Source organism: Zingiber officinale, chromosome 7A (genome assembly GCF_018446385.1).
Source record: "Zingiber officinale cultivar Zhangliang chromosome 7A, Zo_v1.1, whole genome shotgun sequence".
In the NCBI taxonomy this organism is placed as follows: domain Eukaryota; kingdom Viridiplantae; phylum Streptophyta; class Magnoliopsida; order Zingiberales; family Zingiberaceae; genus Zingiber; species Zingiber officinale.
The window spans coordinates 38,179,814-38,195,139 of record NC_055998.1 but is presented as its reverse complement, the minus strand read 5'-3'; the positions used below and the strand labels follow the sequence as shown (position 1 = coordinate 38,195,139).

Genomic DNA, 15,326 nt, shown 5'->3' with positions numbered 1-15,326 from the left:
ACATAATTTTAACCAAATTAACTTTAAGATTTTTGACAAAAGCAACACCAAAACTACTTTATACAAAACAACACCATTCAAGCCATTTTAATTAAAATAAACTTTGTCCTTGTTTAACCAAAATAGCTCTCTACCTTTAAGCTATTTTTAGAAAATACCTTTGAATTAAAATAAACTTTCCAAAGTAACTTTTTTTGGAATATAAAAAAGTTGGGAAAAACTAAAATGGACCAACCAAATACAAGATTTAGATAATTTGGGCGGTATTGCAATAATTTCAAACTACGAGAGACTTATCTATCAGACTAAAAAAAACGGTGGGGCAAAAATGAAAATTTTGCGTTTTTTTTTCACAAGATATTATTTGAACAAGAATTGTTCGAAACAAGAATTAGGATCGAGATCTGTAAAATGGAAATTAGGAGGCGGCAAAGTGGTAAAGAGCGAAGCTTGGGCATTTGCTGCCTGCCTCTGCGCAGTAATAACCACGAACGGCAGCAGAAGCATGAGCTTGAATGAGTTGGATGTGGAGGCATCTTGGCTGACAGCGTCACGACTGCCACTTTGTCCGCTTTAACAACAACCGGAGCTCTCTCTTCCCTTTTTCTACCGCTGCTGCTGCTGCCCACATTCCCCAATCTCAACTCCTCTCTCTCTCTCTCTCTCTCTCTCTCTCTCTCTTCTTTTTGCCCAATCTATCTCCTTTTTGCCTTCCAGGAGAACAACTCCTGGAACAGCATTTGCTTGGCTGTGACAAGTATGAGACGAGTTAACAGGTAAGAGGCCAGCTTCTTGAGCTGTGATCTTGTTGCAAAAACGATTTTTTTTTTTGGGAGGGGCTTCGTTTCTTCATTTGGGTGGTGGTGCTTTTTTGATCTGCTTTTGGATCAGGGTTTTTATCCCGCTCTTAGAAGGATCTGATCCTTGTGGCGAGTGGGATGGTGATTTGGTTGTTATTTTCCTCCTTTTCTTGTTTCCCTTTTCCTTTTGGAATCTCGAATGTTTGATTTTTTGTAAAAGGAGGCGACTTGGGAAATTCTTTGTTTCTTTTCTCTTTACTCGGTTGATTGCTTGTTTCTGGCTTGGTACTGAGAATTTAAGTCCGATGTGATTGGTTGAAGGGATTTACCTCACATGCGTCATCTTTGAGCAGGCAAGCGAGGCTGCTGGGCTGGTGATTGCTTCTCCAGGTTCTTTGTCGATTCTTGGCACTGGTTACGAATTAGTAGAATGAAGGATTTCCCTTCCTGCTTTGGAGAAAGTGGAGTTCAAGTCTCCGATTCCTCGTCGGGAGCCAGCAAGACTACTCAAAATCTGGTAACTTGTCTTTACCAAGCTCAACTCTTTGGCCGGTCGTGTGTAATCAATGTTACATGGAGCAAGAATCTGATGGGGCAAGGGTTGAGCATTGAGATCGACGATTTAGCCAACCAATGCCTCTGCAAGGTGGAAATTAAGCCATGGTTGTTCTCCAAGAGAAAGGGCTCCAAGACCATGGAGGTGGAGGATAGCAAGATAATTGTTTTCTGGGATCTCTCTGCTGCCAAGTTCGGATTTGGCCCTGAGCCTCTTGAAGGTTTCTATGTTTCCATTATCTACAACAATAAGATGATCCTCCAGCTTGGAGATCTAACCAAAGAAGCTTACCGGAAGACTAGTATCAGCCCTTCAAATGCAGTATTCATTGCCAAGAAGGAGCATATTTATGGAAAGAAGATCTATTCAACAAAAGCACAATTTTGTGATAATGGTCAATTCCATGAAGTTGCCATAGAGTGTGATACTCTAGGGCTCAAGGATCCCTGCCTTGAGATCAGTATTGACCGGAAACGGGTAATGCAGATCAAGAGACTTGCATGGAAATTCCGTGGCAACCAAACAATTCTTGTCGATGGGCTTCCCGTGGAAGTATTTTGGGATGTTCATAGCTGGCTTTTTGGTGCTCCTTCAGCGAGCGCTGTCTTCATGTTTCAAACTTGCCTTTCATCTGAAAAATTGTTGCCATGGTCTACCACAGAAATTTTCAGGGAGACTCAGCCTCAAGGCCTTGGTTTTTCATTGACTTTATATGCTTGGAAACATGAATAGTTGCAGGAGGATTTTCTTTACTCTCTTTATTTTTATTTTTATTTTTATTTTTGTGTGTTAACATAATCTAGCAAGTAATTTGTTTTTAACAATGAGAGTGAAGATCATTCTCTTATAACTTTGTTCTGTGCCTAGTGGGTCACAAGACTATAAAACATGAATGGATTGCTTCTTTTATTCTCTTTTGTGATCCATATCTGCTGCTGAGCAATGTTTCAAACTACTTCTATGTCCACTATAAAAGTTACTTGGTCTTGTACATTCATTCAATTGTAAGATAACATTAATGTTTCAATACTTCTGCAAAAAGATTATTGCCGTTTACTTGCGTCTTCATTTTGTTAATGGTTCTTTATTTGTATATATTAAGCTGTCATGGATTCCTTGGCATAAGCTTTTATGATCCAACAGAGTGAATGGTTGTTTGACATTGCTTTGTTCCTTGATATTGTAATTGTTTGACAGCCACAATCTTTGATCACTAAGGCTGCCCCATCTAATAGGTAAGTAAGTTGAGTTGATTGATGATTAATTTTTTGTTCAAGTCGTTGAGCTTTTAACCATGGAGTAAAGGTTGTCGCCGACACCACATTGGATTCAGACCTCTAACCTTTTGTGGAAAGTTCTCCGGATTCAGATCAATGCTAGGAGAAAGATGAATGACCAAGTGCTGGTTCTCTTAAGCCCTTTCCTAATGATTACAAACAGATTTGTTAGTAGTAGCTGTAATGGTTTTGAGACGACTCTTGTGGTTATAAAGTTTGATGGTCTCTTTTACCGTCACAAGAAGTTATAGTGAGTTTTGGATATTTGCTTTTCAAAGATATTGGACTTGGGATCAAGTAGTGAAATGGAAGATTGTATGTTTAGTATGTTTTAATGTGGTAATAGCCTTTGAATTTGTAGTTTTCTTTGAGATGGCTTCTTCTTGTTCTTGGTTTGACTTCCTTGTTTCTTGATGGTTATCAGATTCGGACTGAAACTAAGGCTTGTGGATAGGGCTTTGTGAAAACCTTGGTCAGCGTTGCGTATGTGATGTCTTTTTTGATATGTTATGGCATATTATGTATCTCAATTTTATTTTATTTTATTTTATTTATTTTTATAAAAGGGCATCTCATTTTAAAAAAATATCAAAAGGATGCTCCATTTATACTCTTCTGTCGAAAATACTTTGCGTTTCATTTTGAGTTACTTTGTATAAAACAACACCATTTCAAGATATAGTTTTTAATTTTTTTATATTCTATTTTTTATTACAGTTGTTTATTTTTATTTATTTTTGCTTTTATAATTAGGTATTTAAATAATTTAAAAAATAGGTTTTCGTTTTTTATTAAAGTTTTCTCTTTTTTTTTTAATTTTTTAATTTTTGCTTTTGGTTATTTTTCTTCTTTTTGCTCCAAGGTTTTCCGACAGAAATTTATAAATAAAACATTATTTTAATACTTATATTTTTTTTCCATGATATGAATAAAAAGGAATATTCTTTTTGACTTTATGTAGTTTATTCAAAAAAGTAATTGAAACTATTTTACTTTATTGTTCCCTATATTAGGCATTAAATTGAGAAATGGAACTTCCCAAATTTGTTTGAGAAAAAACGCTGTTTTTAAGAGGAAAAAAAATTGCCACTTCTCTATGACCCTATGCAATAAAAAGTTTTTTAGCTATAATTGTTTTTTTCCATTCTTTTATTTTTTTAATAAAATACATTTTCAGTGGATTTTATTTAAAAATAAATAAAGTTTAAAAAAGATTTAGACAATCTTGAATTTAATTATCATATCAAAATAATACAATTTCATCACTAAATATTATTCCAGCTCCAATCCACCCATACCATACCATATCAAAAAAGAATATTCTAATTTTCTTATTCATAATTTAATTATTAACATACATTTAAATTTATTAATATTTTTATTTGATATTTAAGATTAATACTTCATTAATAGGTTAATTTTTTAAAAATTCAACATTCAACTATAATTTATATTTATATATATAAATTAAATGTTTACAAATATACTTAATAAAATTTAAATATGTTACTAAATACCCTTAATTTAAATTTATAATAAATAATAATTACATTTAAATATCCTATAAATAAAGATAAAGAAAATAATAATTACAAATGAATTACATTTGATTTTATTAATTATATAATAAAATTAAAAAATAAAAACCCTATGCGACATCAAATATGGTGATGTGTGTTAGTTAGAGCCCTAGAGTCAATCATATGATGATTGTTGTATGGACTCGATGTATCATATTCCTATATATTTATAAAGATAATTTTTTATGGTTATTATACTTACTTGTATTGGTACCAAATAACTAAGTATAATAGCGTCATTGAGTAGAAGGTTCTTATCTATATCAATCGATTGGTTGAATCGATAGTGAGATGATATAGAGAACACTACTCTTAATCATTCCTAGTCAAGTATTAACATTCAGGGACGATGTTAATGCGATGAGACTAGCATGTAGGTCAACTCGATGACTTGATCTCACAAGTCATGGATATAGAGATATCAAGTTGACACATGAGTATGCATTGGAGAATTTATAATGAATGACCCGCCATGAGAAAGTATCATGGATCGTTATATGAGTGTCATATACTTTCTCATGTGACTATTAGTATGACTATCAGTCCTTGGACCTGAAGTCACCATAGTTCCCTATATAAGGAGTTGCATACTTTAGCTTCGTCAAACATCACCCGTAACTGGGTGGACTATAAAGACGATTACCGGGTATGTAACAAATTATGCGGAGGGATGTGAGTGATGTAGATGGGATCTATCTCTCCTATATGATGGGAGTGACATCATGATTCTTGATAGAGTGAGATCACTAAGTGCATGGCTATGCCCAAATGAATCAATATGAGATATTGAGCTCATTTGATTAGAGTGAGTCTATTTGGAGTTCAAGATATAGATTGATTAGAAGATGACACGGTCTATGACTCAAATTGATCAATCTAGATGTCAAGGATAGAAGGACATTGTCACATATTGTGAGAGTCACAATTAGTAGTCACAAGGTGATGTTAGATCTCAACATTTTTGTAACTTGGGTAGTAATGATGTGTTTCTAGATACCGCTTATTACTTATGTTTCTAAATAGGTTTAGGAACATTGCTAACGTTACAAGAACTTATAGGGTCACACACAAAGGGCAATTAGATGGAGATTAGGTTCATTTGATGAACCTAGAGGATTAGGTTCATGTGATGAACCAAATTGGATTAAGAGTAATCCAAATTAAATTAATTGAGTTAGACTCAATTTGATTCATGTGTCCAATAAGTCTAATTTAGATTATGACTCATTGAATCAATTTAATTTAATGAATAGAGATTCATTAAATCAAATTGACTTGAATCAATGGTTAGATTTGATCAACTATGGAGAATTTAAGTCAAGTTTGACTTGACATGAGAGGGAAGATGAAGAGTCAAATTTGACTTGACCTTGACTTGACCAAAGCCACCTCATTTGTGAGTTGGCATAGGGTCGGCCAATGATGATGTGCCACGTCATCAAGGTCACTTCATGGTGTGCCACCTCATGAGGAAAACCAAGAGTCATGACTCTTGGTATTCCATGGAGGTTTAAAACCTCTCCTTTAGTGGTCGGCCACTTTAGATGTGATTGAATGCAATTGTGTGCTCAATTCAAGAGGTCATCTTCTTCCTCCTCTCTTCTTCTTCTTTCCCTCTCTTCCTCCATTGTCGAGACTCCTTGGGGTGCTAGCACACTCTAAGGTTTCCTCTCCATCTCTTGTTCGTGTGGATACTTATAGAGGTGTGTACACTTGAACACACTTGAGATCTGACGGACCTTGGATGAGCGGGATTTGCGAAGGACTTCGCTTCAAAGGGATACTTCCTTTTCATGTAGATCTAAGGTAGATCTAGAATAACAAACATGTACATGCAAAATTTATATATATATATATCTTCGCACGGATCCGTGGCAAGACTTCGGGGTTTCCGTAACGCAAAAAGCGGTTTTTGCGGCCCGAAAGTCCCAACAGTGGTATCAGAGCCACGTGCGAAACGTGTACATGTTTCGTTTGTATTTTTATGAAAAATATCAAATCTGTAAGTTTCTGTAAGTTTCTGTAAGTTTACGTTTTTTATGGTTTTTATGAGTATTTTTCTCGTAGAGGTGAAGCAACGAGTGCTAGGACACTTGTAGGCTTCGACTACCGAGAAAATTTTTTCGAAACGGCAAGTTCTCACCCAAATTATTTTGGGACAACGGGTTAAGGCGCTGTTAGATCATAGTAGGACACTCGTGATACTCATTTCACGAGAAGGGGCGCTGCCCCTAACCCCGCAAGGGCATTGTCCTGCGACCGCGCCCGAAAAATTGCTAAACGGGACCGTCGGGAAATTGTAACTCATAAAATTGTAAAAACAGTAGTAAAATTACATAAATTTATGTAAAATACATAATTTAGAATTATGTATGATTTTGTGATGGTCATGGCCCAAAAACCCAATTTGATTTGACAAAGTGTGTTGTAATTCATAATATGGTCTGCGTGTCATTTTTGTGTGTTGTGTGTGTTGTATTTGTTATATGCGACCTGCGCGCCGTACCTCTCTTTTTATATTCCTGTTGTAAAATAGTTTTAGACTCGAATGTAACTCGAGTTTCATATTTGCAATGTACAAAAATGTAGTGGTGGAAGGTCCACTCGATAAGGAACGACGAGGAGGGTGTGAGCAACACATGGTGGTCAAAGGGAGGAGCTTGAAGAAGCTGTTGACCCTAGGTTGACCGTCCGATCTTCTCATTGGCTTGAGAAGATCGTAGTAGGTGTAGTACCTTGTGGCCGGCTAGAAGGGGGGTTGGATAGCCTGAAAAAAAAACAACAAAGACCCTTCTCGAACTTTCAACAAAACACTTGCATAAAATAAATTAGCAGTAAATAAAAAACAAAAAGAAGAGGCTCACAACTTGACTTGGTTACAACCAAGGAGGTTGTTAATCCAAGAAATGAACGTGCACTAAAATATCTCCTTCAGGCGGAGAAGTCTCTTACAGCAGTGAAAGCACAAAAGACAGAAGCTAAACTAGAAAAGAAGCGCACAAGTGTTTGGAATGTAAATTTCTGAGTTTTTCCAAAGCTTCTGGACCAAGGTTATATTTATAGCCTTAGTCGGGGCGCCTGGAAGGGTTCCAGGCGCCCTGGGGGGGGATAAATTTTATCCCCCAACGTTCAGATCGAGTCAAAGCTCGATCCGGTCAAAAACTGACTCCCGGGCGCCCCGGGCTTGTCCGGGCGCCCCGGGCTTGTCCGGGCGCCCCGGGCTTGTCCGGGCGCCCCGGGCTTGTTCGGGCGCCCCGGACTGGTCCGGGCGCCCCGGATGCTGAGTCAACTCTAGATGACTTTCGTCCGGGTCCTCTGCTCCGGATCCGCTTGATTGGGTGATCTCTGCGATCCGGAATAGGGCTCACCCGAACCCAAGTTCCGGTCTTCTCGAGCAGGCTTCCCTCCGGCTTCTCGTCCCTCGGAATCGCTGTGTGTTTCCTTCTCGTCCGCCGGTGTACTCATTCGCAGTTTTCTTCCCTCGGACGCACCGCGTGCCATCCTTCTCGCTAGCTGCGTCTCTTGCTCCCCGAGCAAAATTCCGCTCCGACTTTCGTCCCTCAGAACCACCGCACGCTTCCTTCTCGTCCGCCGGTGTACTCTTCTGCAACACCTCGTCCCTCGGACTGTCGTCCTTCACGCTAGCTGCGTCTTCCACTCGACTATCTGTGCTCCTAAGCTCCAGCACACTTAGACACAAGGTTAGAAACACATAGGACCTGACGTAACTTGTTGATCACACCAAAATAACCTTGGGGTTCCAACAGTAGGGCTATGACCTAATCAAAATTTAATTATTCATTGCTTGTGTGTATGTGATGTATGCTAGTGTAGGATAATTAGTGCCTTGATGCGTATAAGATACGAATCCACCATTAGATTAGATCTTAATCAAGTCAACTCGATATGCCTACCAAGTTTTGATACTCATTACTACCTCGATCATTTGTTGTTGTTGAATATGCCAAAGCAGAGCAACACATATTATCTTGGTAGGGTGCGGAGGGACAATCTTGGTCCTGCCTATCAAAGCTTGGGTGAGTGCAAACTCAATTAGATTGAGCATAACTAGTTAACTCAATTGGATTGGGTAAAACTATAGGCATTTTCCAATGGTTGGATGATAAGATAAAAATCACATTTATACTAAATCTTGGATGATTTAGTTAAAGCTAACTCAAGTTTTAATATAAATGAGATTTTTGATCCTATATACAAGAGTTGCATAGAGATGTAATTGATAATTCGTTATCTACCTATCATACTAAGTTTAGGCAATTTAGCCAAAGCTAACTCAAGACATAGTATGATGTGGATCTTGTCCCACGAAAATTATAGCTAATTGGTAAGAATCTAGTAGTGTGGTTTGACCACATCCATGACTTGATTCTACAAAAATCCTATAATTCAGTGGGAGCATCATTTAGTTAAAGACCTAATTAAATAATAAATGGAATATGATATTTACTTTCTGCATTATTTCTGTTGTAAATTGCCATGTCGACAAACACGAACATCTTCTCCCTGCGTTCTGTCCTTGACAAGGACAAGCTCAATGGAGCTAATTTCCTGGACTGGTACAGGAATCTGAGAATTGTTCTCACTTAAGAGAGAAAACTGTACGTCTTGGAGCAACCCATTCCGGAGGCACCTTCTGCCACAGCCACGCGAGCTGACCGAGATGCTTACAAGAAGCATCAAGATGACGCATTAGATATGCCATGCCTCATACTCGCAACCATGAACTCTGAGCTTCAAAAGCAACATGAGTTGATGTCAGCTTATGATATGGTTGAACATCTTCATCAACTATATCAAAGACAAGCAAGGCACGAGAGATTCGAGATCTCCAAGGCACTGTTTCAATGCAAGATGCAAGATGGGACTCCCCTAGGTCCATATGTGCTCAAGATGATTGGGTACATAGAAAATCTACAGAGGTTGGGATTCTCACTTGGCTAAGAGCTGGCCACAGACTTGATCTTGCAATCCTTACCAGAGAGCTACAGTCAATTTGTCATGAATTACAACATGAACAAAATTGACAAGTCACTGCCCGAGCTGCTAAGTATGTTGAGAACTGCTGAGCTAAACCTTAAGAAGGTAAAGTCCAACTCCATTTTGATGGTGCAAAAGCATAAAGGCAAGGGCAAGCCTAAAGGAAAGGGAAAGTCTCGAGCCAAGGACAAAGGCAAGGCACTGAAACCTAAAGGAGGGGTTGCCAAGGATGCTACCTGCTTCCACTGCTGTCAGACTGAGCACTGGAAGAGGAACTGCAAAGTATATCTGGAAGATCTCAAGAAGAAGAGAAGTGAGACTTCTACTTTAGGTATATATGTTATAGAAGTCAATTTATCTATTTCTGCATCATGGGTATTGGATACCAGATGTGCTTCTCACATTTGTACTAATGTGCAGACGCTGAGAAATAGCAGGGCATTGACAAAGGGCGAGATGGACCTACGAGTAGGCAATGGAGCACGGGTTGCTGCTATTGCTGTAGGGACTTACTATCTATCTCTGCCCTCTGGGCTTGTACTAGAATTAGATGAATGTTGTTATGTGCCTACTCTTACCAAGAACATCATTTCAGTTTCTTGTTTAGACAAGAAAGGTTTTTCGTTTATAATAAAGAACAAATGTTGTTCCATCTATTTAAACAATATGTTCTATTGTAGTGCACCTCTGATGAACGGACTCTACATTCTAGACTTAGAGAACTCCATCTATAACATAAGTACCAAAAGGTTCAAGTCAAATGAAATGAACCAAACCTATCTTTGGCATTGTCGCTTAGGTCATATAAATGACAAACGCTTATCCCAACTTCATAAAGATGGTTTGCTGGATTCATTTGATTTTGAATCATATGAGACATGTGAGTCATGCCTACTGGGCAAGATAACCAAGGCTCCCTTTAGTGGGCACAGCGAGAGAGCGACTGACTTGTTAGAACTTATACATAGTGATGTATGTGGCCCTTTCAATGTCACTGCCAGAGGTGGTTATAGTTACTTCATTACATTTACTGATAACTTCAGTAGAGATGGTTATGTGTATTTGATGACACATAAGTCTGAATCCTTTGAAAAGTTTAAAGCATTCAAGAATGAAGTACAAAATCAGCTTGGCAAAAGTATTAAGATACTTCGATCAGATCGAGGTGGTGAATACCTTAGCCATGAGTTTCGTGACTATCTAGCTGAGTGTGAGATTCTATCCCAACTCACTCCTCCTGGAATACCACAGTGGATTGGTGTATCTGAAAGGAGAAATCGTACCCTATTAGATATGGTGTGATCTATGATGAGTCACACAGATCTTCCTATTTCTCTTTGGGGCTATGCTCTAGACACAGCAACCTTCATACTTAACCGTGTTCCATCCAAGGCTGTGATAAAGACACCATATAGGATATGGACTGGGAGAGATGCCCAAGTGTCTTTTATGAGGATTTGGGGTTGTGAGGCTTACATTCGACGTCAAGTCTCAGATAAATTGAGACTCAAATCTGATAAGTGCTATTTTATAGGATATCCCAAGGAAACGAAGGGATATTACTTCTACATTCCCAGTCAACACAAAGTAGTTGTGGCTAAAACTGGGATATTTCTAGAATGGGATTTTGTTTCTAAAAAAACTAGTAGAAGTACGTTCAATCTTGAAGAAGTTCAGGATATGGACCATGGCACTAAAGCCTTGATGGAAGTTGGACTGGAACCACAAAGTGTTGTGAATGATGAGATTGTTCCACAAGGAGTTGAGAAACAACAACCAGTTCAAGTAAACCTACCTCTTCGCAGGTCTGATAGGGTACGTCGTCAGCCTAAGAGATACTCATTTCTCTTGTCTGACCATGATGACGTTATGCTCGTTGAGAATGAGCCTACCTCCTATCAGGAAGCTGTGATGAGACCAGATTCTGAGTCATGGCTAGAGGCCATGAGATCCGAGATGGAATCCATGTACACCAACCAAGTATGGACTTTGGTTGATCCACCTGAAGGGGTCAAACCCATTGGGTGTAAGTGGATCTTTAAGAGAAAGACTGACATAGATGGACTTATATATAAGGGTCATCTGGTAGCTAAAGGTTTCAAGCAAATTCATGGTATTGACTATCATGAAACTTTTTCTCCAATAGCGATGTTTAAGTCCATTCGGATCATGCTTGCTATTGCAGCATACCACGATTATGAGATCTGGCAGATGGATGTCAAAACCACGTTTCTGAATGGAAACTTGCTCGATGATGTGTACATGACACAACCTGAGGGTTTTGTAGATCCACAGCATATTGGCAGAGTATGCAAGTTGCATAAGTCCATATATGAACTAAAGCAAGCTTCTCGGAGCTAGAATCTTCGATTCGATGGTGCGATCAAACAGTTTGGTTTCATCAAGAATGAAGATGAACCCTGTGTCTACAAGAAGGTTGTTGAGAACACAGTTGTCTTCCTTGTATTGTATGTGAATGACATACTACTCATTGGGAATGATATTCCTTTGTTGTAGTCTGTCAAGACTTGGCTGGGGAATTCTTTCTCAATGAAGGACTTAGGTGAAGCAGCCTGCATTTTAGGCATAAAGATCTATAGAGATAGATCTAAGAGATTGTCTGGCCTAAGTCAAAGTACATATGTTGACAAGGTATTACTACGTTTTGCCATGCAGAATTCAAAGAAAGGATTTCTGCCGATGTCACATGGTATGAGTCTTTCGAAGACTCAAAGTCCCTCTTCTAGAGAGGAGAGAGACCGCATAGATAAGATCCCTTATGCTTTAACCATAGGATCTATCATGTACGTCATGCTATGTACTCGTCCTGATGTTTCGTATGCTTTGAGCATGACGAGCAGATACCAGTCAGATCCAGGTGAATGCCACTGGATAGCGGTCAAGAATATTCTTAAGTACTTGAGAAGAACTAAAGAATATTTCTTGATATATGGAGGCGATGACGAGCTAGTTGTAAAGGGTTACAGTGATGTCAGCTTTCAAACTGACCAGGATGATTATAGATCGTAGTCTGGGTTCATGTTTTGCTTGAATGGTAGTGTTGTTCGAAGCAAGACACAGTTGCTGATTCTACAACAGAGGCCGAGTATATTGCTGCATCAGAATCAGCAAAGGACGCAGTTTGGATCCGCAAGTTCATTACTGAGCTTGGGGTGGTTCCTAGCATAGCCGATCCTATAGAGCTCTATTATGACAACAATGGAGCAATTGCACAGGCTAAGGAACCTCGCTCACACCAACGGACCAAACACATACTACGACTCTTCCATCTCATTTGAGAGATCATCGATAGAGGAGATGTGAAGATTTGCAGAGTACCCACAGAGGCTAACGTCGTTGATCCCTTGACCAAGGCTTTGGCACAGAGAAAGCATGATGGTCACACTAAGTCATTGGGTATTAGACCCTACACTGATTGACACTAGTGCTAGTGGGAGATTGTTAGTTAAAACCCTAAAGTCAATCATATGATGATTGTTGTATGGACTCGATGTATCATATTCCTATATATTTATAAAGATATTTATTTATGGTTATTATACTTGTATTGGTGTCAAATAACTAAGTATAATAGCGTCCTTGAGTAGAAGGTTCTTATCTATATCAATCGATTGGTTGAATCGATAGTGAGATGATATAGAGAACACTACTCTTAATCATTCCTAGTCAAGTATTAACATTCAGGGACGATGTTAATGCGACGAGACTAGCATGTAGGTCAACACGATGACTTGATCTCACAAGTCATGGATATAGAGATATCAAGTTGACACATGGGTATGCATTGGAGAATGTATACTAAATGACCCGCCATGAGAAAGTATCATGGATCGTTATATGAGTGTCATATACTTTTTCATATGACTATTAGTATGACTATCAGTCCTTGGACCTGAAGTCACCATAGTTCCCTACATAAGGAGTTGCATACTTTGGCTTCGTCAAACATCACCCGTAACTGGGTGGACTATAAAGACGATTACTGGGTATGTAACAAATTATGCGGAGGGATGTGAGCAATGTAGATGGGATCTATCTTTCCTATATGACGGGAGTGACATCATGATTCTTGATAGAGTGAGACCACTAAGTGCATGGTCATGCCCAAATGAGTCAATATAAGATATTGAGCTCATTTGATTAGAGTGAGTCTACTTGGAGTTCAAGATATAGATTGATTAGAAGATGACAAGGTCTATGCCTCAAATTGATCAATCTAGATGTCAAGGATAGAAGGACATTGTCACATATTGTGAGAGTCACAATTAGTAGTCACAAGGTGATGTTGGATCTCAATATTCTTGTAACTTGATAGTAATGATGTGTTGCTAGATACCGCTCATTACTTATGTTTCTAAATGAGTTTAGGAACATTGCCAACGTTACAAGAACCTATAGGATTACACACAAAGGGCAATTAGATGGAGATTAGGTTCATTTGATAAACTTAAAGGATTAGATTCATGTGATGAACCAAATTGGATTAAGAGTAATCCAAATTAAACTAATTGAGTTAGACTTAATTTGATTCATGTGTCCAATGAGTCTAATTTAGATTATGACTCATTGAATCAATTTAATTTAATGAATAGAGATTCATTAAATCAAATTGACTTGAATCAATGGTTAGATTTGATCAACTATGGAGAATTTAAGTCAAGTTTGACTTGACCTTGACTTGACCAAAGCCACCTCATTTGTGAGTTGGCATAGGGTCAGCCAATGATGATGTGCCACATCATCAAGGCCACTTCATGGTGTGCCACCTCATGAGGAAAACCAAGAGTCATGACTCTTGGTATTCCATGGAGGTTTAAAACCTCTCCTTTAGTGGTCGGCCACTTTAGATGTGATTGAATACAATTATGTGCTCAATTCAAGAGGTCATCTTCTTCCTCCTCTCTTCTTCTTCTTTCCCTCTCTTCCTCCATTGTCGAGACTCCTTGGGGTGCTAGCACACTCTAAGGTTTCCTCTCCATCTCTTGTTCGTGTGGATACTTATAGAGGTGTGTACATTTGAACACACTTGAGATCCGACGAACCTTGGACGAGCGGGATTTGCGAAGGGCTTCGCTTCAAAGGTATACTTCCTTTTCATGTAGATCTAAGGTAGATCTAGAATAACAAACATGTACATGTAACATTTATATATATATATATCTTCGCACGAATCCGTGGCAAGACTTCGGGGTTTTCGCAACGCAAAAAGCGGTTCTTGCGGCCCGAAAGTCCCAACAATGTGAATAGTGGAAACAAAGATGAGGTTGAACTATTCACCACACCATATTTGGTGTGAAATTTGGTGTATGGATTGAAGTATTTTGGTACTAATTTTATACTAAATTTGATATTTTAGTGATAGATTAGATATGCTCTTTGAACCAATAATGAAACACGACAACAAAACTCAATGGGAAAAAAATGACATGAGTGTCTTTGATTCTCTGAATAGTCAAAGTAGTGCCTTATTTTAAATTTTATATCTAAATGACATCTAATCCCCTTTAAAATGATATAGATACCCCTTTGACATATATATACATTGGGCATGTGTAATATTATCCCTTTTCCTGCCTAATTTTATCACGTTTTAGCTGTTGGAGCAATCTAGGTACCCTAAGTTTTGATATTTGGATAAAGATTTAAATTATGTTTATTGTTGTATTTGATATGCATTGTGAGTGTGCAGGATACAGGTACAACAAGGAAAGTCCAAGGGTGATCTTGGCAAAGGAGGAAAGTCCAAGGATGAGTCTTGGCGGTGTAAGTCCAAGCATGTAGTCTTGGCAACATAAGTCCAAGTGTGACTTGGCAATGAATGAAGTCCCGGAGGCGCGACCTCTTGGCAAAGGAAGACCCGACAACAATGACAAGGTCGATGGAAGCTCCAGAAGGCAAGACGTGAAGGATGGGGAGGCATCCGAGGTGTGCAAGGCTGATGGAGGAGACTAGAAGGCTAGGTCTAGGTTGGTCGGGCGAGGACGAGTGGTGAACGAATGTACTCGGGGGTTAAATCCTAGGTTTAGAGTTTTACTGTAGCGCTACTGTAACAGTAATGTAACAGTCGATTGGTGCGATCGACCGGACAGTCAAC

At 38.7% G+C, this 15,326-nt stretch overlaps 1 protein-coding gene across 2 annotated transcripts; it reads left to right on the top strand.

Moving 5' to 3' along the window:
• The first annotated feature begins 459 nt into the window (after positions 1 to 459).
• Positions 460 to 2,269, top strand: LOC122001341. Of its 2 annotated transcripts, none has more exons than XM_042556047.1 (2): positions 460 to 776; positions 1,154 to 2,269. In XM_042556047.1, the coding sequence occupies exon 2, from the start codon at positions 1,231 to 1,233 to the stop codon at positions 2,086 to 2,088; it is 858 nt and encodes a 285-aa protein (XP_042411981.1). In that variant the 5' UTR covers positions 460 to 776; positions 1,154 to 1,230; the 3' UTR covers positions 2,089 to 2,269. The 2 variants fall into 2 exon arrangements, with proteins under 2 accessions (XP_042411981.1, XP_042411982.1); XM_042556048.1 differs by lacking the exon at positions 460 to 776 and adding an exon at positions 816 to 949.
• The last annotated feature ends 13,057 nt before the right edge of the window (positions 2,270 to 15,326 follow it).